This window comes from Heliconius melpomene, chromosome 13 (genome assembly GCF_056956725.1).
Source record: "Heliconius melpomene rosina isolate 202511_hmr_F chromosome 13, ASM5695672v1, whole genome shotgun sequence".
In the NCBI taxonomy this organism is placed as follows: domain Eukaryota; kingdom Metazoa; phylum Arthropoda; class Insecta; order Lepidoptera; family Nymphalidae; genus Heliconius; species Heliconius melpomene.
In genome coordinates, this window is record NC_140401.1 from 1,779,291 (window position 1) to 1,805,581 (window position 26,291).

Below are 26,291 nucleotides of genomic sequence, written 5' to 3' on the forward strand. Positions count from 1 at the left end.
ATGGTAAATGGTAATGTCAAAAGGGTACAATGTTGCCATCGTACAAAATATATTTATAAAATGTAAAGTATGAATTTATTATTTGTTTATATATATATTTATTGTAGAAAAAAAAAATAGTATGCATATATAGAATTATACTAAAAATATTTATTTTTCCTCATTATTTAATGTTATGATTGCTAGTACAGATTTTCCCTAACATCCGGTTTCGTAGTCGTCCATGGCGATTGTCATTTAACATCAAACATAATAGCAACCAATCCGCATCAGTTAAACGTTTTAGCGGCAAAGGTTGAACGTTCGTATTGTGGCGCGCTTATAACAATATACAAAGTGTAATATTTTATTTAAATATTGTAGATGGATATAGTTTTATAATCATCTGTGTTACTTAAACTCTACTTAGTGAATTTAAAGAATATTTTCTGTTATGAACACGAATATTATAAGTGTATTTCAAAACGTTGTGTAAATAATAAATTTTGCCTATTTTTTAAAAAAAAAATCAAAGTAATAAGTTCAAAAATGAGTTTAAGCAGGTTGAGATCTGCAGTGAGATATGATTTAGTGAAAGCATGTCCTTCAGGCGCCCTAGTTGCGAAGCTCTGGGGGGCTCACATTGGCAGGGAAGTGGCCACGAGTAGCTCTCACCGGGCCGTTGCACAACAAAACACGAAGCCTGACTGGAACAGGGCGGTCAGCGAGGCCGAGAAGATCGTCGGTTACCCAACATCTTTTCTCAGTTTACGATGGGTATTAAGCGACGAAATAGCAAACGTTGCTCTTCATTTGCGGAAACTCGTTGGTAGTAACCATCCACTACTTAAAACTGCAAAGTAAGTATCTACAAAATACTTTTGATAAAATATATAAATAAATACATCTCCCCCGATACAAAATATATTTAACATCTACATCTAATTAATGAGTCACTTCATTATTGAGTTTTAATGTTTTATTTGTTAGAAAATTAGGAAAAGTATATTGCATCATTCGGGGATAATGAAGTTGGCGGTATTATTATCTATATTTTAATAATAGGTATATATATACAGTAATGAGATTTGAATCTGCACCTGTAGGTTACAACTTACAAGACATCTTATAACTGCGCCAAGAAGTTGTTAAAAAATACATAATTTAATTATTTAAAGAATTGATGGGGCCAGTCGTGGTGCACGGGAACAATCGTTCGTGGGTTTGATTCCCACTCGAGTAATCAAATATTTAATCATGCATGAGGCAAAGCATGGCGTTAAGTTCCGCCACTCAACATGCAATGCCTCTAGGGCTAGGCGGAAGGTGAGGAACATAGTGACCAGTATTAAGTCACTCCGTTCCCTCTGCCTACCGAATCTGCCGTTATGTGCCGGATACAATGTGAAGCTAAAATAATGAAAATAAATAGATTCGTTACATGGCTAGTTACTTTACGTAGTCTTCCATAATACTCGTAATTATTACTTTGCATTATTGCGTGTCACTGCAAGTAATCAACAAGTTGTATTGAGCCGTGGCATATTCTATTAAACACTGTTATTAACAGTTGTAATTATATTTAACTACCTATTCGATTAGATAACAAATAAAAAATATCTTATATTATATCTTTAAAAATATGTTTCTTTGAAATAAAATAATGCATTTTTTCTGTAACGTAAGGTGTACGGGATAAAGCAAAGCGTGAAATATATAATATATAATATAAAACGTGATATTTTTAGAAATCTCATTTACAATGGAAAAAACAATATGCAAGCGTGGGGTCTCATCGTTTTATTGGTGTCAAAGGCTGCTGGACACAGTCCGGAAATACCCGACATGGAACAAGACAAGGCGGCTGGAGTGTTGCATAGGTAAGTATTACTACTCTCTTAAAAATATTAACATAGAAGAATTTACAAAAATTCGAGCGCGAGCAATATTTGAATGTATTTTATTAAGCAGAAATATGATCGAAGAGAAAGAAGGTTTCGAATTTAGGCTATAAATCATGTTTAAAAGGACGTCGTAGCGGTCTTTTATCAAATAATTTCATCAATTATTGATTTCTTGCTGAGCAACTTTCTTATTTATTTCTTTCTTCTTTCTTTCTTCTTATTTTGTATCTGCACAATTTCAAAAATCCTGATTAAGTAATTTTGTACATGAAGTAGCTTTTATACTTACGATAGTTACTTTTATATATAAGGTTAAAAAGGTTGATAAAATTGATCACTTTTATAAAAATAAAAATGGATATCACAAAAATATCTAAATTGTAAATTAGTAATTCTAAGGGTTTTGAGATTTTCAAAATATTTTATGATTTTCCTAACAGCCAACGCGCGTTAGCAGAAGTGACAGAAATGATTCGAACCTCTCACCTCGTGCACAAAGGCCTAGTCAACATGAACGCCCGACAAGCGGTCGCGGGGGAGCCCAACGACATGATGTTTGGCAATAAGATAGCTTTGCTAAGCGGCGATTATCTATTGGCCAATTCTTGTTCTGAACTCGCTAGTTTGAGGTAAGTGATCGCATATTTTATTTAAAAAAATAAGGTTCACGCTGTATCCCGCACATAGCAGGGTCGCCAGAGGGAACCTAGTGTTAACAAACTCCGTTCTCCACTAAATAGTGATTTAAACATACTTATTATATTATCATTAGAGACTTGGCGCAGGTACACAAGAGTCAATAAGCTATAGACTGACGAAGTATCAAGCGCAGGTTATTCACATTGCCTTCTTTGAATTTATAAATTAAGATATATGCATTTTTGGTTATAAAACACACACATCCCACGCTTGCAAGTGAAGAACCGGTTATGGACTCTCTTAAATTTAACTAAAAGCTTTTAATTTAAATTTATATAAAGGTAATATGTATCTTTCCATTTCGGATGTTTTTGATATTATAATATGTAAATTGATTTATTGGTTCAGTAAGGTTTCCTTAACGTTTCCTTAACTTACCTAATATATTTTTTTACAATATTAAACGTAAAACTTGTTATTAAACTAACTAAACTTACTTAAATATAAACTAAAAAAAAAACTCAACTGCATATACTAAATCAATATATCCAGTAAGACTTACGATGATCATTTAACAAAATCGGTTCACTGGAGTGGTTTAACAGTTACCAAGCGATCAAAGGAACGGACATACATGCATACATACATACATACGCACTGGAAATATAACTTATTTCGTTTTCGCCGCAGTCGGGTAAAAAAGTTGTATTTGTAATCTGGTAACAGTGGAGTTTTTGCACCAATTCTCCTAAAACTAGTCCACTACAAATTTTTTACAAGTCTAGGTTCGCTTCTGTAACAAAAAAGCGTTATTATAGTTGTTGTTTCGTTTTATATATTAGTAATAGTAAAATATTATTTTTTACGTTCTCGATAGCGAGCGTCGAGTATATTGACTCACGCTGAAAGCACGGAGCGTAACGCACATGATTACAGTAACACACAATATCATGTAGATAATTACTTTACTTTTAATTGTCAGGTAATTGCTATGTAATAACGAAATCTATAAATCTAAATCTATATCTATCTTTATTATTATAAGATATTTTAAAAAATATTTTTTTAAATATTTACTAGTAAAATTGGCGCAATGGCGCAAGTGTCTTTATTGCTTCAGGTTCCAGAGAATAAAGTATAAACTTGATTTTTAATCCTACCTACCTGTAAGTAAAATGTTAAAAATATTTTTTGAATGCCCATGGGAAACCTGAAAACGATTTATTAACGCTTGACTAACGCAATAATGATAGGTATCGCAAAAAGCATTTTATGAACTGTCTTTTTGATTTATTAAGCCTTTTTTATTGGACGACATCCAATCTGACCCAAAAGTTAATCTTTTATTTTTGTATGTTTTTTTCCTTCGAACGTGCAACTAGTTAGTGTACCTATTGAGGATAACTAATTTTTAATTAAAGACATTTGTTGTTTTTTTATATATCGATAGGTCTTTTACAGATTTTTTATCAAAGTGGTTTTGATTATTTTTATTTCCTTATAATAATTGTACTTTGAGTGAGGGTATCGTGAAGCAGAGGGATAGCGCCTGGCTGAAACGTTTTTAGTTTCAACAATATCTTAAATTCAGGTGGCATGTGTAGAAAGGAGTGTCTTGACACTGTGTTCTCTCTGGTAACTACTAACTTTCTATTGTATGCTGGGTATAGTAGAAAGCTAAAAACTATATATAATTCTTATATTTAATGAATATGTTTGCGAACGATGGACTATATAATATTTGTGTTTAATTTCCTTATTTGTATAATAAGAAGTTTTTTTTTTCAATCAATTTAAATTGTACCGAGGTTGAGATGCGATAGATGTAGGTTCAAATCTAAGTAAAGAGAATAAGTGCTTGCATTTAACTATTTTCAATTTCCTGTCCCCTTAGGCAATTCGAAGCTTTAGATTCCAGAATGAGTATAAAACGAATACCGGAGTGACTTAATAAAGAAAAAAATATATATATTTAAATTTAATAAAATAATTAGTAAAGAAAATAATATAATTAATAAAGAAAATAGAATAATTAACCATTACTTGCCTATTTCATGCTTTGCATTACAATACGTAAGTGAAAGTTATCTATATGCCACAAGTAACATCCGTGTCTTTTATTTAGCGTCGAACTCGCCCACTTGTTTAATATTTATATGATGTTACGGGGTATTCCTACATGTATTTTTATCTTGGTATTGCCGAATGAGTTAAGTGCTTTGAGTTTTGAATTTAATTTTTATGTAGTTATTTATATGTAGGTTTGAATTCAACTCAGTCGTTTTGTATTTTTGTATTGATTTTTTTGAGGCGGCAATTATGGCTACTTGGGAAAATTACTTATTGCCGTTACCCCAGTTTCATATACAAAATGGCGTTATCTAAATATTTCGTGGTCTTGGTGATATTTTAAAATTATAAAATTATGAAAATGTAATCATAAAACGACCAAAATTTCAAACATAGTGATTAAAACTAAGAAGAAATCTAGGATTTCAGGTATTAAGGCCACGCAAAAGACAAAGTGTAGCGTTAAGATCCGCCATTGAACGCGCTGTCCCGAATTTGAGGGGAACGTATACCTAATGTTAATGGTTGTATGTCTATTCCAGCCCATTTAAAGTTATAAAAGTGTATACATGTTTATACCATGGCGTAAATTATTAAAATTAACAACTTCATTGTATTCTTTTTCTAGGACACTTATATTATTATAATAAGTCATAATTCCCACTTCGTACAACCACTTATTTTCCGTCAGAATCGCCATGACAGTACCGCCAGTACAGTATAATTTTAATTAATGAGTCAAAATTACTTTATAAACAACGCCAGGAAAGCCCTTTTACGTGTACAGTTACAAAGGCGGCATGTTCTTAAGTGAAAGGTTAATAGGTGGCAGGTTGCGGTCTGTGCCACTTGCTAATAATTAAGTGTTCCTACTAGTGTCCTTTCTTCAATCGTTTTAGGTGAATATACCGACAGAGATATTGAAAGTAGCTAATATAGTAGGTATTTAGTGAGACAAACCCAGAAAAGATAAGCTAGAGCACAACACTTGTCTCGTTAAATGGAGAAAACACGATGAAGATTAGTTAATTAAGTATAAAGGAAGAACACTTGTGTGGAACGGAGTGCCATAACACTAGATTCCTTTCGCTTATATTGTTGTGCGTGGGATATAGCGAGAAACACACGCTCACACAAAAAATACGGACAATCGAGGCTATTTTTAAAATTAAGATTCCGTCCCATATTTGCGGAAGAACAAATTTGGCAAAATTAACATTAATATATGGCTTGTGATGGACCGTGACTTATTTGTACCTGAATTTTTAATGACTATATTATAGGTATATATATATATATGGGCTGACCCAGGACTTATAAGGATAGTGCTCGAGTCCGCGATCTCGCAGGCCATATACTCGGTCTCAAAGACACACATTGCCAATATGCATTTCATTCATGGAGAATGGTTATGTAATGCTAATGCTGCAGCTAGAATGTATCGGAAAAGATACCAAAACGTTGAACGTCATCCCCATTATCGTGTATTTAGATTTTTCTCTCTTCAACAAAGAAGTAATTCAGCAAGTATTGTACCATTTCGGAATCCAGATTAAATGCGCCAACTTTTAAAGTTACTTGCAAAAACAGTGTAGTAGTTTTTTTTTATAGTACAGTCGGTTAAAGTTGGGTGTAGTAAATATTTTGAATTTAATGTTTGGCAAAAACACGGCATTTTATTGAAAACCGATGCAGGTATGTTTCAATCTTAAACTGTTATTCACAGAAGGGTTACTCATGATTACATTACAGAAAAAAAAATGAAAAAACAGTAATATTTGTAGTCTTAGGACTTGAAAAATCATCACAGGTGTCGGTTTTTCCGTCATTTTTTTAAATCAATATAATATGAAAAATACATGACACATATTTTTTTTTATATTTTTCTTATAACTGTCACGACTTGGTCTATCACCTGTTTTCGTTTTATCGTTGTCTCCTGGGACACCCTGTATATATATATATATATATATCTCTTATTATAAAGGAAATTATTAAATAGTTATGTTTGCAATGATAATCGTTACAAAGGATGCAATAACAGTGTAAGAACTTTATAATATAAAGTATTTTCTCTTAGACTTTATGGCCTTTCTCTCCTACTTTAAAGTATAAAGTATTTGTATCAGGTACAATATAAATATACAGACGGAGAGCAGAGAAACAACATAAAATTCAATACAATTAATACATAAAGAAAGATAAAAAGAATACGATAACTCTTCCCTCATAAAAGTTAAAACTCATAAGAAATGTAATAAAAAAATACTTAAAGCATAATATAACATATTATTTATTTTATTAATAAAACATTAAGGCTGTGCTCGACCGTGACGGAAAGTGCACGTATAATGATATAATGGATGCGCTTAATGGGTTGCAACTCGCAATATATGCATATACTTCCTTATTTAAATAAGCAACAGTAAATGTGTAGACAGCTGTATATACTATTTTGTTTTGTATACACTATATTAGTAACGACTGACGTTGTATCACGGGTTCAATTCCGTACTAGTTTAATGTATTAAATGTCAACATTTGTATACTGCAATTATTGTATGTAATATAAGGAAAATAGTTACGTTATTATCGTTATTCGTATCGTATTAGTTATTATATATTATAGTTACGTTATTATATCTATCCAGAGGATGTCCTGACTAATATCTGTCCGATATTTGTTTGTGGGCATACGGGTACGCGACCCCGGATCCTCGAGCCGCCACTCTTACATCCTCATCCAGTCCGTAAGAATGGTGTCCTAACTCCCCCCCCTTCCCCTCCTCTTTTCCTTAGCTCCCTCCTTTTACCTATCCTACCCCTTCTATTTTCCTCTCCCCTCGGTTTTTCCCCACAAAGGGGTTTTGGAGGTCAGACGGCAGTCGCTCCATTTAAAAACCGCCAACCGCCACTTAAATGGACCGAAAAAGCAAAAGACTGGGTACGGCTAGGGCGTCGCCGCAAAACGACGCGCAGGCACATCGCCCTACACCTGCGACAAGTGGGCAAGGGCTACCGTGTCATGTACGGGCACGGCTAAAGACGCTAGTACCCAGCCGGAAACTCCGCTTTGCAACGTGGAATATTGGCTCTCTGACCGGACGATGCAGGGAACTCGCAGATGTACTCTTGAGACGTCGGGTCCAGTGTGCCTTCCTCCAGGAAACACGCTGGAAGGGCAATAAGTCCCGTAACATCGGACAGGGTTACCGGCTTATATACACTGGGTCACCTTCGGGTAGAAACGGTGTAGCGGTAGTGCTTTCTGAAGAGCTTCAGAATGGGCTCCTTGAAGTTGACCGTCGCTCCGACCGCTTAATGCGAGTGAGGGTACTGATTGAGGGCGTTATCACAAACTTAATCAGTGCCTATGCTCCCCAGGCGGGATGTAGCGCGGCCGAAAAGGAGACATTCTGGGAGCAGTATGAAGGGGTGCTACTTGCTGTGCCGTGTACCGAAGTGGTCTTAGTTGGGGGGGACTTGAACGGGCACGTCGGTAAGGCTGCTGAGCCGTATGAACGTGTTCACGGGGGTTTTGGGCACGGTCTTCGCAATGCAGAGGGAGAAAACATTCTGAGAACCTGTATTGCGTCTGATCTGGCCGTCGTGAATACGTTCTTCCAAAAGAATTCTCAGCACCTTATCACGTATAAGTGCGGGTCCCACTCAACTCAAATAGACTACTTATTGACCAGACGGTGTCATATGGGCAGGGTAACTAACTGTAAGGTCATTCCAGGCGAAAGCCTAACGGCCCAACATCGTCTTCTTGTCATGGACTTTAACGTCACTCCGAAGAAGAAAGTAGCCGAGAAACGTAGGCCTCGCATCAAGTGGTGGTTGCTGAATGAACCGATGCAGACCGACTTCCTGGCAGAGGTGAAAAGTCACGATCTTTCGACTAACACCGAGACTGCTCAGGCTTGGGATCGGGCTCAGTCGGCAATCATTGTGGCAGGCAGGCGAGTTCTTGGCGTTTCTAGGGGAGGACGTGTCATCGACAAGGAGACATGGTGGTGGAATGACGAGGTCCAGGAGGTGACTTGTGAAAAGAAGGCTGCCTTTAAGAAGTGGCAGGAATCCAACTCTCCTGAAGACAGACTGGAGTACACAGTAGCTAAACGTGCCAGTAAAAGAGCTGTAGCCAGAGCCCGCAGTGAGAGTTTGTCACCATTGTATGATAAACTTGAAACTGTGGAGGGGCAGAAGCTCATTTACAAACTGGCACGTTCCCGGGATAAAGTGACGCAAGATATCGCAAAATGTTTTGCGTCAGAGATTCCCAGGGCACGCTGCTCTGTAATCATGACTCTGTGAAGGACAGGTGGCGAAGCTACTTCCAGGAGTTGCTGAATACTCAGCACCCATGCAGTCTTCATCACGACCCACCGCCTAACCTCGGACTTATTGCCCCAATAACCCTAGACGAAACACGTAATTGCCTTCGACGCATGAAGAACGGAAAAGCGGTGGGACCTGACGACATTCCGATCGAAGCGTGGAAATCGTTGGGCTCTCTTGGTGTATTCATGCTTACTGACCTTTTTAACCATATCTTGAACACTGGTAAGATGCCGCATCAGTGGCGGCTTAGCTTTATTACCCCTATTTACAAGGGAAGGGGCAGTGTTCAAGATTGTGGTAGTTATAGGGGCATTAAGCTTATGAGTCATACCATGAAGCTCTTCGAGCGCATGATCGACCTCAGGCTCCGCCGAGAGTGTACTGTCTCTGAGTCTCAATATGGATTTCAGCCAGGATCGGGCACCATGGACGCCATTTTCGCCCTCAGAACTTTGATGGAGGCATACAGGGAAAAAAGGAGAGCTCTGCACGTGGCCTTTTTAGATCTGCAGAAGGCCTTTGACTGTGTGCCTCGTATCTGGTGGGCATTGCGATCCAAAGGGATCCCTGAGGCCTATATTGAGATTATCAGAGACATGTACCACGATTCCGCTTCTATGGTTAGGACTGCTGTTGGCGACACTAGACGCTTCCCGATTACAGTGGGGGTTCACCAGGGCTCGGCTCTTAGTCCGTTCTTATTCAATGTAGTGCTCGATACTGTCTCGGCTCACATCCAGGACCATCCTCCATGGCTGATGATGTATGCCGACGACATAGCACTCATTGCCGAGAACCGACTGACGCTGGAGCGTAAAGTGAACCTCTGGAAGGGTACGCTTGAGAACGGCGGTCTTAAACTAAATGTGTCGAAGACAGAGTACATGACCTGCGGGAGCCGGGACTCGAGCACCATCCTTATAGGTTCTGAGCCAGCCGTTAAGTCGGAGAAGTTCAGGTACCTTGGATCCGTTATGCACGAGTCTGGAGGCATCGACCACGATGTCCATGGCCGGATAAGCGCTGCCTGGGCCAAATGGCGGGAGGTCAATGGTGTGGTCTGCGACCGCAGAATACCGCCCAAGCTCAAGGGGCTGATATACAAGAGCATCGTCCGACCGGTTCTTTTATACGGCAGCGAATGTTGGCCAGCACTATCTCGGCACACTCAGGAGCTTCACGTCACGGAAATGAAGATGCTGAGGTGGATGTGCGGCGTAACGCGGTCTGACCGCATACGCAACACATTCATTCGAGGTAGTCTTGGGGTCCGTGACGTAGCGGATAAGCTCCAAGAGCGTCGCTTGAGATGGTTTGGCCACGTTACGCGCCGGCCTAAGAACTATGTCGGACGCAAGTGCCTTGCTATTCAAGTTCCTGGGGCGCGACCTCCCGGACGCCCAAGGAAGCGCTGGTTGGATGTCGTGATGCAGGACATGAGAGCCAATGGTCTAACCACCGAGGACGCAAAAGATCGTGCAAAGTGGAGTAGGTTAAGTAGGTTAAGTAGGAAGGCAGACCCCGGTAATAGCCGGGATTAATGCCAGGAAGAAGAAGAGTTACGTTATTATATATTTTATTAATTAGTTATACTTAGTTATAATAGTGGACTTATTTGAAACGATTTTTTAGATTTTCTGGAGCAAACATTTTTTGATATATATTTTGCTTTACATCCCTGTTGATAACTATAGCTGATAATGTTTTACCACAAGGTGAATTGCAATATAGAACTATAATATATTACATACATTTATTATAACAACAGTTATAAGAATTTCCTGTTCGCTTCATCATCCAGTTCATATAAAAAAGTTTAAATTACGATTCTTTCAATTCAAGATCTCGGGGAATCCAATGTGAGTCCGATTGCATGCCAAATTCAATTTTTATATTGTACTATATTTTCTTTAGTGTTGTGTCATTTTAAATCTTTCAATTAAATAATTCATAAAACAATAATATAACAGGAATATTTTTTAGACCGTTATGGCGCAGGGGCAAAACCCCTCTCAATAGAATGAATTATTATTTCTTAATATTTTCATTGCTTTGCTCTGGCACCACGGCAAATAGCATGGCGTTGAGTTCCGTCACTCAATATGTGATGCCTCGGAAAATTCGGCGGAAAGTTTTAAAACTAGGTTCTCACTACCTATCCTGTTATATGCGAGATACAGCTTGAACCTGACTTAATTTGCTTTTTTTATATTTTTATTCATAACAATATTAGTTATAATTGCATGCTAAAAGTAATTTAAGGCACTATTTATATATAACGCAATAAAATATTACCTACCACTTCAGATGGTCCACGCGTAACTTCCACATTATTGATTTAATTTCCAAGCACCGTTATGAACTCGTATCTGGTTGTTAAAATTTTCCAAAGTATCGATGCTGTAACTAACTGTTGTTCGTCTTTATTATGGTTACGAATTACGATGCCTCTTCCTTAGCAATCAAATTGCGCTTTTATGAGAAACAGTAAAGTTAATAACACGTTTAAATTGTTTTTTTTTGTATGTTATAACTTAAAATGTGAACATAAGATGCCTTATAAGAGAAGAAAATAACAATTCTTACAAAAAATAATTATTGTGTCAAAAATAGAGAGTTAAGCAAAATAATAAAAAATTAAGCAATATTTTATTTTGATTTTATTGAAATAAATAGACGTTTGCAAGCATGTTTTAAACCGTCGAATAAATGTAAAGCTATCGGCTTAACTGCCTTCAGTTCTGTTGTGAAAATCTGGCATGAAACTTATCAGTTGCTTTGTTCAATATAAATTATGAAACCCTATACATGATAATTTAATCAAAAATTTAAAACTAGAACCAAAGTAGTCTGAATATTCAGATAGCTAAAAAACAATGCAACACGAATAATAAAAAGATAGAATATATTAATAACAATGACAGTTTAATATATACCTATACTAGTGGACCCGAACGCGGCTACGCCCGCTTCAACTATACGAATATTTATTAAACATATTTATGAAATTATTTTCAGTTTTCAATAGAGAGATGCGTTAAGCAAGCTCATTTTGGGTGACGTTTTCTAACAACAAACTTTGCAAATCGTTGCTTAGCAACGGCGGTTGTTATAAACATGGCGGAGTAAATTGCATGTCAAATTAATAAGTATTTTAATATATTGGTGTATATCGAAAATATTACAAATATGAGAAAAAAAAGTATCCTATCTTCATCCCGAGACCCTCAAGTGTCTCTATATGAGTATTTTATCACAATTAAATTAGCTGTTTGGCCCTGATTGCGTAAAAGACAGACAGACAGACAGACAGAGTTACTTTCGAATTTAAATATAGGTATGGATAGGTATGGATAGTAATCTATACGTAGTAACGTATGGTAATTGATTGCATGATTTTAAAGTTTGAGAGCAAATTATTAAAATATGATCTTGAAAACATTTAAATGTAACAGAGTATAATTGTAAGGTAAATGAATTAGTTGCTAGAGATGTTTAATTAAATAATTAATTAAAAAAATATAGATATCTACTTGTAATTCAAAGTCAAAGTCAAAGTCAAAATATCTTTATTCCATAAAAATGCTTAACATTCACTTGGACATGTCATAAAAGATAAAAAAAAAAATGGAAAACAAAATAACCAAAAAAAATGTGCAATTTTGACTTTAAAAAAGCCCGTTCAAATGGTTGAGCTCATGAGAAGATACAGGCAAAGAAACTCATGGCCACTCTTTTTAAATGCCAACATTTGTTATAAATCACAATTAACAATTTTAACTTAGAAATAGAGCAACTCATTTCCAAACATCTTTATCGCGAACATAATCTTTAACAGAGTAATAAGCTTTTTGGCAGAGCCTGTGCTTTACCACTTTTTTAAATTTGTTCAGTGATAAATTAACCACGTCGTTTGGAAGTTTGTTATAAAAGTGTATACTTTGACCTACGAATGAGTGAGACACTTTATGGAGCCTAGAGAAGGGCACAGCAAGCTTATTTTTATTTCTTAAATTATATTGATGGAGGTCACTGTTTTTATTAAATTTATTAATATTCTTATGCACATATACTAAGTTGTCGTAAATATATTGGGAGTGTAGTGTGAGGATGTTAAAGTCTTTAAATTTATTCCTTAGTGACTCCCGTGGACCCATTTTATAGACTGCTCGGACAGCCCGTTTTTGGAGCACAAAAATGGTATCTATGTCAGCGGCACTACCCCAAAGTAATAGGCCGTAAGACATAATGCTATGAAAATAGCTGAAGTATACTAAACGCGCGGTGTCAACATCGGTCAGTTGACGAATCTTGCGGACAGCATACGCTGCCGAACTAAGTCTACCAGATAAAGTTTCTATATGCGGACCCCATTGTAACTTAGCATCTAATGTTATACCTAAGAAAACCGTTTCATTAACTACTTTAAGTTCCTTATTGTTCATCAAAACCCTGGTTTCTACTTGTTGAACATTCTTAGTAAAGAACCTGATACATTTAGTTTTACTACTATTTAAAAGCAAGTGCCAATAGGCACTAAACCAGTGCAATATCCTAGAAAGAGCATTGTTTACATCGTCAATTTCCAATTGCTGTCTATTAACCTTAAAAACTAAAGATGTATCATCTGCAAACAACACCATTTCACAGATATCTCTCATAAGGTGAGGTAAGTCATTAATGTACAAAAGGAACAAAAACGGACCCAGAATAGAGCCTTGTGGCACCCCCAATGCTACAGGTGACCCGTGTGATAGTTTCCCGTTGACATTTACCTTTTGAATCCTATCACTTAAATAAGAAGTGAGAAGATCCAAAGCAATGCCTCTTATACCATAGTGGTGTAGCTTCCTGATAAGAGTTTTATGCTGCACACAATCAAATGCTTTGGATAAGTCACAAAACACCCCAAAGGCATCACGTGACTCCTCCCAAGCCGCGAATACACTCTCTAATAATTTGACCCCAGCATCAGATGTTGACCTTCCACGAGTGAAACCAAATTGACCTGTGTGCAGTAATTTATTTTTATTAAAATAAGTAAGAAGCTGACTGAGTATCAGCTTTTCAAAAATTTTACTAAACGTAGGTAGTACTGAAATCGGTCTGAAATTTGTGGGGTCTTGCGTACTACCTGATTTAAACAATGGAGTTATTTTACTATATTTCATCAAATCAGGAAACACTCCACAATCAATACATCTATTAAAAATTGTAACTAAATCAGGAATCAAAATATCAATTAAAGAATTTATGATATTAACTGAGACACCCCACAAGTCGGCTGTCTTTTTCATACTAATTGATTTGAAAGCTACACTAATGTCTGAATAATTTACATGACGGAAAACGAAACCATTATAAAATTCGGGAACATTGTCTTTAATTAACGATTATGCAATAGTGGTGGAAGAACCTAAATCGTTTGTTAGACTGACTGGGAAAGTAGAGAAAAACTTTTCAAATGCAATGGTCACTTCCAAATCGGAATCAACAATGTGACCGTCAATACTAAGTTTAAAATTAGAATCTTTCACCCTAGTTCTCCCAGTCTCGGCATTAACAACCTTCCAAGTGGCTTCAATTTTATTATTACTATTTCTGATTTTTGTTTTAATAAATAAAGATTTAGCAATTTTGCAAACTCTTTTGAAAATTTTAGAGTAAGATTTTAAGTACTCTTTAAACTCTTCACAACTATTAAACTGTTTTTCATAATATAACATATACAGTGTCTCCCTACTCTTATAAATACCTGCTGTGGCCCAGTCTCCAAAGATAGGACTATCAGTAATTGTAATCTCTTTGGGAGTAAATATTGAATGAAATTTATTAATAAAAGAGTAAAAAAAAGAATTGTATAAAGAATTGGGAGGTAAAGTTATATCTAAAACTAGTAAATTAGTTAGTAAACTAACTCTCATACGTTCCAAACGACTAGCTGTGACAGGTACAACAGCAATTCTTTTCTTAGCCACCTGTTTTTTCTTACTATAGAATTCTACTAGCTGACCAGAGTGGTCAGAATCCAATTTATTAATAATGCTTTTGTAGCATGGAATAATGTCAGTAAATATGTTATCTATACAAGTACTAGTCGTAGGAGTTATTCTGGTTGGCTCCATAAATAAATTAAGTAAATTGTGTGACTTAAAAAGACTTAATAAATTAATGGTGGGACTAAAACTTTCCAAAATATTAACATTAAAGTCCCCACACACTAACAAAGGCTTACCCGACTTGGTAAGTTTGCTTAAGGCCTCATCCATTACTTCTAAAAATAATTTTAAATTGGCGGAGGGAGGTCTGTATACACATATAACAATGAATTGCTCTAATTGAACACACGCTAATTCGATAGAACATTCTACAGAAAGGGACACAATATCTTTCCGTTCCTTGAACTTAAGGTTCTTGTTTAATATTATAAGCGACCCCCCGTGTATTGTGTTGATTCTGCAGAATGAGCTTCCTACCCGGTGGTTACTGAAATTAAACATGAGCTGGTTCACCTTTAACCAATGTTCAGTAATACACAAAATACTAATTTCCTCCGAGTTCATGAATAATTCCAGCTCTAGCTGCTTGCCCCCCGTCAAGCAACAGATGTTCTGATGAACTAATCTAATAGAATTAATATTTTTATTATTATTTTTGCACGGATATTGTGATGATGTGCAATGTGCGTGATTATTGTAATTTAATTGTAAAGCTGGCTGGATCAAATGGATATTTAATAATAAATTAGAGCTAGAGGTTGCTACCTCTGTTGTCTGAGAAATTAATTTAAATGTTGAGAAATGTCAACAGAGTGTAAATTATTAGACATAATGTCAGAATAAATTGGAATGTCAGTCTGCTCAATAGAAGCAGTTGAAGTAGTAGCCAAGTTCTTGGCTGATAAGTCAAAATAATAGGATAGCACAGAAGCTATCTGTCTCTTAAACCTATGACCAAAATAATATTTACTTTGAGTCAAAAATAAAGTTTTACTAACTATTTTGTTAGTGTCAATTAAATGAAATTTGTCATTATATGTACTTATTGTGTGCAGAGTAGAGTTTAGCTTATATCTGTAATTATTTTCCGCTTCTGGCTGATTTTTACAATAAGGAAATGTAAACAAAATTATTTTACTTATATCTAAGTTTAATAATGACTTACAATACTCATTTAACTGTTTTTTGTTTAAATTTCCCCTATTACTTGATAATATAACAAGTTTGTCACACTTATTAAATTTATAACTTAAACTTCAATTAATATTAATATTATGTATGACTTGTCCCTTTTCTTACAGCAGTTTCTTTATAAATTAAAATTGTTTATAAATTAAGTAAAATCTATGTTAATAGATATAAATAACTCTATACATTAATAATGATGAGCCAATGATGCATAGACATGCATCATTATGACGTAAGAAATATATAACGATTTACAAAATGTTTGAGCTTAAAAATAACGTAACAATATTAGTAAATAATTAATTTATTACGTAAAAATGTCATATTTGATGTAAATCTATTTTTATTATTTATCATGGCGTAGTGGCAAGTGTGTACCATAGACGTGGCCGGTTATGGGTTCCATCTCCGCTTGAGGAAATGAAATATTTATTTAAAGCGTTATTTTCATTTCTTTTCTCTGGTATCGAGGAAAATAGGGGCGTTGCGTTCCGTCTCTAGAATTCGGCGGAAAATAAGCAACGAAGTATCTTAACATTGATTCCCTCTTTTTTCTACCCTGGGATGTGCGGGATACAGCGTGAAACCGTTTTTTTTTTAAATTTATAAGTACATTTACTCATGTAACGCAACTCTAAAGTTTCACATTTAGAGGACTCTGCGTGCTCGATAATAATTATAAGATATACATATGAATATTTAAGTATCGAAACCACTACTACCTTATCTATTAAATTAACTTGCAATATATCTTGTAAAACTCATCTTCAAACACAATTTAACATCTCTAGCGGTACTAACGGTCTGGAGGTCAACAGTACGCAATACGCAGTACCAAGCATTTTAACATGCCAATAACATGTTTTGCAACGTGGACTATGAAACACATCAAATTACCCGTGAGGCAACTGGCCCATTGGTGTATTATATTATAATGAAACGCGAAATTACTGTGGTTTACGTTCTAAATGTAATAAAATGTATATATATGTGAAACGTATATGTATATGTGTCTATATCTAGTCATTTTTTGTAATAAAAGAAAAAATATTAATTATTATCATTTACTACTTAAAATGTGTATACCAAAGTTGTTATATATACAATCTGTTAAAAAGGTGTAATTAAATAATTAAAACAATTTTTTTATAACGTACAAATAGTTTCATGTTACGGATATATAAATGTTCTCAATTAAAAATATTAGAAATATTTACGATATTTTTTGTGTATTTGCCATGTAACTTTTAATGTAGCATGTTATTAAATTTGAAGTTTTAAAAAGTTGATAAAAAATTGATAATCAGTTTAAAAAAAATTATAACGATTAAAAATCAATCATTATAAATTAAAATTAATAAATATCAGAATATATAGAAATTTAGACATTTTATGTAAGAAACAAGTTTAATTTAAGCTTGGCACAATTTTTATAACATCAAGAAAGCTATCGTGTGTTTTTCCAAGTAAATCACACCATACGTGTTTTATTTTTTTGTAAAAGTTTTCTTTTGTCGTCCTCGTTCACATATATGTAAGTTCGGTATGTACGGACCGGTCTCAAACGGGTTACTTTCGCCACACCCGCTATGTTTATATTGCTCAAAAGAATATCTTAATAGTTCCGCTTTATGTACTGCGGTCGTTTGGTAATTTTTATAGTTTCGAACGCGTAAGACCTTTATTTATCTATTAAATTATTACATAGTTATATGAACATTTTCTTAGTAGCTTGTGTTATAAAAAATGTCAACAATTTTTTTTTATAATTTTGTTATGTAAATACGTACTTAAGTTATAAAATTTAAGATGAACGATAATTTATTATTAGGTTTACTTTTTTATAGTAGGTATATTTGTTGTAATGCTTACTATATTCTATTGAACAATTGATAGATGACAGATACATTCATAATAGTGGTCAAGACTGCGTTTCGAGAATAATATAGGTAATCGTTTTATGACGATTTCTCAATGAAATCATCTTCAAATTTTAGGTTGTGCAAAAGTACTAGCGCAATATTTAGCAGATGTTTATCTTAAAGTATCACAGTATTTTGTGTGTGAGGTAAAGAAAAAACTAGCCAAATGACCTTTATCCAGTTACCACCTAAGAGATATATTGAATGAACTAAGAACTCAACAGATTTACTTATAAGGATTTTATCTAGGTATATATCAGGAAAACGAAAATATAGGTTTTATAAAAAAATATTCCTTTAAATTTGAGTCTTAACTCGTAATTATCGTATGTATAATGTTACATTAGGTTAAAAGTTTACCTGTTTACTTGCGTATTTCCGTTATAATATTATTAAATGGTACGATAACGAATATGTTGGTAGAGTTGCTTTGACTCTATTTAACGTATTTTTTATGCCGCATTATAAAAAATTGTCATCATCTTTTATAACAGTAATTCCATTTCCCAATAGAAACCAAGAGCTGGTCGAGCTGATGTCATCAGCAGTGCGAGATCTAGCCGAAGCGGAGTTTCTTGGAGACCGAGATGAACAAAACAACCCTTTGCCTTCACGACCATTGCCAGAAGACCAACGAGAAGCTGCATCCGGTATGTACATAATTTTAAATATATGTAAGTTCAAACTGCTCAGCCAATTATTGGAGTTCCTCTGTATAATAGATCAAGGGAAAGTAGAAAAACAAAATATAAGTTACCCAACATATAAAACGTGTCTGTCTCCAACTTGGCGACCGGCAACGCACTTGTAGCTCCTCTGGTGTCACACGGGGTCGTGGGCGGCGGTGATCACTTACCATCAGGTGACCCGTGCGCTCGTTTGCCTTGTTTTTTTCCATAAAAAAAACAAATACTATTACAGATTTAGTAGGAACAATTTAGTGGTTATGTTACGTTAAATAAATGGTTAATAAGTTATCAACTTTCTTTGGTCATGTCTTCTCTTGTTATTATAGCTAGAGGATAAAATACGAATTTGAATTTTCGGGTCTATTAAAAAATAAATACATTTCATCTAGTTTAAACAAGTTAAAGAACAGTAAAGAGTCGCTTCACCCGACAAGCAAGCAAATTAGCTTTAATTACATAATAAATAAAAATTACCTTTAATTGAATTCAAGCGAAAGGTATACGGTGTACCTAGATATAACTTTCTCCTGAATCTCGAAGACCATTAAAATTAATTAATTGTTGTCTAAACACATTCATGAAATGTTTAATAAAGCTAGTTATTAGATTTTAGTCATATCTTGCAAAATGTAGGTAATGGGGATTATATTCACTAAATACTTCGATTACTACTAATCTGAATTAACTAGATACAATTTTTTCTATTTTTTCTCTCAAATTTGTAGATTTTTAGATATATTATACCTATAAGAGGCGTCTCAATGGCAATTAAGACTTTTAATAGGATTTACACTCAAGTAACTCTTGGTACATATATTTCGAGTTTTTTGTTTCTCTTACTGTAATTTTAAAGATAATTGAAAACTACTTTATCTAATCTAGTAAGGTAAGCAATATGTAGATTAGATGTAAGACTTTAAATTTATGGTATTCTTCTCATAGACTTTAAATAAATATTCAAGTAAACTAAGCCTAGCCATGTTTGCATATGTGAACAAATAGGTTAACTTCGAGCATATTTGCATTGGAATTAATGAGACGTGCTCACATCCGTCAAGTGTGATCACACATTATCTTTAGATAATCCGTTAATCCGTGTTCAGAATATCCATATTTTTAAATATTTTATGAATATTTATGATATATATTGAATTTGTTTGTGTTTCTTGCTAGTATAAATTTATTATTCGAGTGACGCTATTACCAGTACAAGTAGGCCTAGTCACTTGGACTTCAAGCCCACACTATATAGAGAAGTATCTGTCGGTACAATTAATGTCATACGTTTAAATGACTAACGTTTTATTTACACCGTTAAAATTGCATTACAAAGTTATCATAAACGCTGTATCTGATGACTAGTGGTGATCAATATTAATAAAAACAATAAGAATAAATGAAAAAGACTAAGGAAAATGTGGGTATGTGTAAATGTTTAAGGGGTTAACAAATTATACGAAAAAATATATGTTACAATACTATAGTGCAATTACTACGTTTTAATTATTTAAATTTAAATTCGTACATTTAAACATAAAGAATTACATAATTTTTAAGGCCTTATCAAGCATTACTTTGATTTTCAAGTTGCGTTTAAATCGATCTAAACTAGAACACAAGCCGTAATAGCTGCAACCTAGTAATTTGTTACACGCTAACTGAAGACTATGCCTAAGAAATTAATTATGTTCGATTGCAAACATATGTAGATAAAAGAAGAGTTAAAAATGTCACCTTTACGTTGTATCTCACATATAGTAGGGTAGGCAGAGGAAACTTAGTGTTAAGAACCTACGTTCCCTACTTTTTGAGGCATTGTGTGTTAAGTCGAGAGGCTTTTGCCTTGGTGGTAGAGCCAACAATTAGATTTAGATGTAAGCCAAATTAATTAGTTACTTGATTCTTAAGTTAGTATATTGATATATAATACTATAAGAAAATGTTGCAGAATCTTATTACTAAAACATGATACACCTGAGAGTTCATTAACACCTTATATAAAATTACGCTAATACTAACAGGCATAGACTATAAAAGCGACACATATATTTCCATTCCTATGTTAGTTTAAATTAATTGAGAATAAAGTTATTTTAGTATTTCTTAGGAAAGTACAAGAAATTATTTTTTCGAATCATAGTTATATATTTGTCTTTAATATTTTAATAATCTTCTCAATGATCTATATATTGTAACTAACTCAGAAGAAATGATTTTTCCAAATTCTTGCTATAGTTTTTCATCTTTATACATATAATTTATATCTTCATTGGTAACAAAAGTAAATATAAATCATATCATGAAGTGTATTTAATCAAAATTCACGCGTATCTATAATAATATATTTCTAATATATTGCTTACGTAAGTAAAATACTCAAAGAAGGAAAAAGAAGAAATATAAATTTATTGCTAAAGATATCCTCTTTTAGAATTGCAACTATGGACTTTAGAAACTTTTATTACCTTTTCTGTTAGAATTCTTGGCTTAGATTTTTTTTTTTAAGTTTTCCTTATCTAAGAAATGAACAGAAAATCAATAATTTCAAACAAACCCAATTGTCCGTACTCATTCCGATAGCCTTAATTTTGTTTAAACTATTGTGTAGGAATTGTGACGCGCGTACGCGAAGCGCGTGTGATTTGAATTCAATATCAGCTAGGAGCGGTCCGCACATTGATACATGTATCTATGACAACACTTGATTTTAACCTGCTTCTTTATAGGCCTATGAGATGGAATTCCACTCTTATATGTAATCGAAAACTTGTAATATTAAAACGAAACTAAAATTAATCTTTAATAGTTTAATAAGTATAAAAAATATTATAAGACTCTTTTTTTCAATAGAGGAACAGTAGAGATAATGTAGAGATTAGTCACTAGGTTCTCTTACTTGTTTAAAACAGCATTTGAGGAAAAAGAGGTTATTAATATTTATAGACGTGTTATTCCTTAAACGTAGAGGAAATATGAATAATAATCAATAATGTTTTCTCCTGTAATATGTTCAAGAATAAATTATAGGCTTTTTCTTTTTATTTGTACACATAATGTTTATTTTTAAAACATATATAGTACTAATGCCGCAATCTTTTTAGGTTTACTCTGTGTCCCATATATAGCAGAGAGTAGGCAGGGAACCTAATGTTCACCCAACTGTTCTAAATTTTCTGGCTATAGGCAAAGTATTAAATGGCGGCCTCGACGCCATGCTTACATAACAAAATATGATACCAGAAGTAGAAAATGAAAATTTTACTTAAATAGTTCAATTCCTTTAGTGGAAATCGAATCGCTTACATTCACAATTATGCCACTATGCCACGATTGCCATACGCAAATCATTCCGTGACACTAAAAAGGACATGCTTTCGCTGATGAACCGGTGACTAAAAAACAACGGACCTATAAACAGTTACGATGCCCTCGATAAATTCGCCTTTTCATCGCTTTTATTCGTATGGAGCTATATACCTACATACATTCATAGAAACTTTCTTATTAATTTGAATTTTAACTACGCATTTAATTTTCTCTGCCTCGTTCAATTAAACTTGATATCATCGGTTACTTTTAAGTTTTATCCATTATCTTCTTCATATTTACATGAAAGTAGAAGTATAAAATATGGGTATCTTCTGTTGTACTCGTATCTTACTGCAATATTATCTTCGTTCTTCGTTTGAAGATTTTTTGTATGCATATTGTTAAGTTTTTATATGACAATATACAAGCAATCAAGTTGAAGCTTATATACTTCGATTGCTGTAAAAATAAAATAAAATGTGCATGCAGGGTACAGATTAAATCTTTATTACAATTTTATTTTCATATACGAGTATGTGTAAGTTGGTAACTACCTTAAGGTACTAAGCGCAAACTGTTGAATATTTTTTAGAGCTGACATAAGTAGATTTCTGATAAACCAAAACTCTGAAAAGTTCTGTTCTGTTCTGTCCTTTCTAATATGGCGTTCCGAGCGTGCCAGTTGAGCACAAAATCACTTCGCCAGTGTCACGTTGAATGGAGAACTCACGAAAGAGGTTGTACGGTAAAAAAAGAGAAATACTCCGAAAAGTTTTATAAAGTTTTTCTTTTCAATTGAAAGTCATGGGCATATTATGTAGGTCTATAATATCGTGTCATATAATGGATATTATAAAATGTATTATAGAATTTTAACTAAAATTTTTTTTACTCTTTTATACAAATACTTACAAATAAAATAATGTGCAATTGTATTTATAATTAACAATTGTTTAGTTTTAACATTAATGTGGAAGCAGATAGCGTATCGAGCGCATACAACTACCATTTTACAACTTAAAACAAATTCAATACAATACTTTAAGATAGTGAGTGCTTCTTACGAAATAATTCATTTTAAAGAATGTATAAATGATTTTATTGTTACACAAGCTTTACAATGAGTTATCGTCATGATAGAAGTTTATCATGGTAGAAGTTTCCAAATTCTTTAAATAGAAAGTGAAGTATACCACATCTTTAAATTTCACTTTTTCTGTGGGTAATCGAGGGTTACGGTACGGTACGGAACGGTAATAGGAATATTTTCTTCCTTTTTCCATTTTCCTCAAAGCGGTAAATTGGACATTTCCAAATACTAAAACTATGGCTAACTAAACCTAGGGAACAAAATGTTAGGGAATGGAAATGTTAGGCTAGGGAAAAAACAAAATTTGGCCCTACAAATACCATTTACCATCAGGCATCTCCAGTCAACTACATTTTGGTAGCGTCAATTTTACATCTGTGACCGATGATTTGTGCAATATAATAAACAATTCACTGTTAACTTAAAGAACATATCAACTAATATTATTATTTTTATCCGTTAGGAATAAAGCAGAAAAACATTTAAGACATAATTTTGTCATTTTATGACAGAATGGGAATGCATCCTCTCGCCGTTACCGATGCACGGCGTGTACGGGTGCGCGCGGCGCGAGTGGTCGGCGCGCCACGTGCTGGCGGCCGGCGCGCTGCTCGGGAAGAGCTGCTCCGCCGCGCTGAAGCTGGCTGGGCATAAACCTGCTTTGCAGACACAGGTTTGTTTATTACTTTAGTAGTTCTCCAATTTCTTTAGGATAAGGTAGATTTTTCTTATTTTACTAATAATATTAATTCTACTAAATTATTATATTATTTCTACTAATTATTATTAATTCATGTTTTTTTAAGTTCCATTTAATTATTTTAATTTATGATTTTCACTACATCTGGTCCTTAGTTTGGATACAACGTATCGTAACGACTCGGAGAAATAAAAAAAATATTGAATCAAAATGATCACTAAAAACCTATTCATCATTTCACAAAAAAAAAAACAATTTTACTATTTCCTATCTCTTTATTTTTCATACAGTTTTGTAAATGGGCTTCTCTAGTAACATAACTAGTTTTGAAAGGCTATTAGAATAATTTCTGGATCTAGTTTGATCGCAAACTCCCATAGCCAAATTATTTCGGACATTTTCATGTTCGGTATTTCACACATTACTTGTGTACTTGCTAAATTCCTTACAAGAGAATGTTTGTAGATTCTAAGAATCATGTTCACTTTCAAATAGCGTTAGAGAAACACATTGTGTAGGTCAGATCGTGTATTCAAATGGTTGTAGTGACATGTATATAATACATTATTATTTATGGCTTTGAGAGATGAATAGCAGAAAGTGTGATGAACCTCTCATTGTCATTTAATTTCCATTAATAAACAAATTATATATTTTTTTATAATAATCAAATAATATGTTGTTTTTTTTTATTCTTGTATGATGATATCATCTTATATACTCGTATACATAATATATATTTTGTTCGTTCAACAATTTTGTTGAAGTGGCTGTCGTGGCGTAATACTAAAAACGGGAATGAAATATTTAATATTTTCATCTGGTAAGCGCAGCGCAGCGTTTAGTTCCGCTAAGCCTCGAGAATTCAGCGGGAAGTATGGGACGGAAGTGACTTAATGGAAACGGAGTGACTTATCTTAACTAGGTTTCCAGGTTCCCTCTGCCTACGTTTCTATGTGCTGGATACGGCGTGAAGCTGAAAAAAGTACATAAAATTTCGAACTTAAAAAATTGCTCTATTTTTGTTTGTTTACAATATGTTCTAACAATGATTATTCCAATTAAAATATAAGCACATTACAGAGAATATTTTATATTTTCCAGGGCTACCTCTTCGGTTGTCACTTAGCGTTGGCGTGGCAGGCGTTTTTGGATTTAGAATCCTTTACGGGACCTGAACCCACTAACTTCTCCCTTGTAGGGGCACCCTTTGCCTTCACTTTAGAGGACAGGCCCGAGTTATACTCGTATATAGAAGCAGGGAAAAAGAGTGTCCATGATGTCGATTATCATGCGGTAAGTTTAATTTTATTATATTTTATTTCTATTTGATAAAAAAAGAAAATTTGTTAATAATTATACAAAACAATTACACTACTCAAAATTAATTTGATTTACGTTTTGTATATAATGTATATAAGGACACTGTACGCCATTTTATTTTAATAAACAAAATAAGTGCGCATAAAATAAAAATACAGATAAAAAAGCAAAGAGCAAAGTGTAAAAAATATTTATCATTGAAATAGTAATAAGAACGCAAACATATTTAGTAAATGGCAAAATTACATGATTTTCATCTTTGTGTAACTATCGTGTTTTGTAAAGGTTGCGAACGATTTCAAAGTTAACCCACATTGTGTATTACATTTTAATAACAGTGGCGAAATTGTCATATTGTGTTTTGTATTTGAGAAGCTTTGTCTAGATATTGTAGATAATAAACCATGGGGTGTGATTAGTATGTAACGGGTTCAAATTTCGCTTTATAGGAAAAGCTTGTTTTTTATGAAAAAGTTCTGTTTAGTTTTATTATTGAAAAGTTCTATTTTCTGTATTACATGATAGGGATGTAAAAACATAAAATAAAATATTCCAGTTCAATTCCTCATTTGGAGAAAGACTATTTTTTCCTAATCTGGTAAGACAAACACACAACACAATGACTTAATAGAGTTCTAGTAGTTTAATTTAAAAAAATATATTAATACTAGATTCCCTATTCTATATCAGTTAAGTATCTAGTAAATAAAATAACATCAAGATGGACCTTTAAATATATTTATATTAAAATATAACAATATAAAATAAATATTAAAACATATGTTTTCCATTTCAGCTCTACAAAGCAGTGGTAGAAGGCGACGGTATCGAACAAACAAAACAACTAATACGTGAACACATAACGCGGGCGCGAGAAGTGTTAGAGTTCTTCCCGTACTGCGACGCGAGGACCGCATTGTCTAATATTATTGTTGCTATGCATCCTTAACACTCTATTTAAATACTAAAAACATTTAAATATTGCAAAGAAATGAACTAATAAAATAATCAAATCGAAAAATGAAACCGTCACTAAACTGCTTAGTGTAAATTTTTAAATAAATGCTAAAAAAAATATATTTGTACTTATATTAGTAATCTAGCTCAATTAAAATGTAAGTATATTCTTCTA

General features: G+C 33.7%; 1 protein-coding gene across 1 annotated transcript; it reads left to right on the forward strand.

Moving 5' to 3' along the window:
• Positions 1-254: 254 nt before the first annotated feature.
• On the forward strand, positions 255-26,291 carry Pdss2 (Decaprenyl diphosphate synthase subunit 2). The gene is made up of 7 exons (XM_085195793.1): positions 255-839; positions 1,728-1,859; positions 2,324-2,512; positions 18,562-18,698; positions 23,649-23,809; positions 24,941-25,132; positions 25,956-26,291. Exons 1-7 carry the CDS (start codon positions 529-531, stop codon positions 26,106-26,108), a joined length of 1,275 nt encoding a protein of 424 aa, XP_085051919.1. The 5' UTR covers positions 255-528; the 3' UTR covers positions 26,109-26,291.

Excerpts from the sequence above, each read along its gene's own strand:
- Pdss2 (XM_085195793.1), top strand. The coding sequence starts at position 529 with ATGAGTTTAAGCAGGTTGAGATCTGCAGTGAGATATGATTTAGTGAAA. Across the intron at positions 840-1,727 it reads CCACTACTTAAAACTGCAAA|AAATCTCATTTACAATGGAA; the intron begins GTAAGTATCTAC and ends TGATATTTTTAG. Across the intron at positions 1,860-2,323 it reads GCGGCTGGAGTGTTGCATAG|CCAACGCGCGTTAGCAGAAG; the intron begins GTAAGTATTACT and ends TTTTCCTAACAG.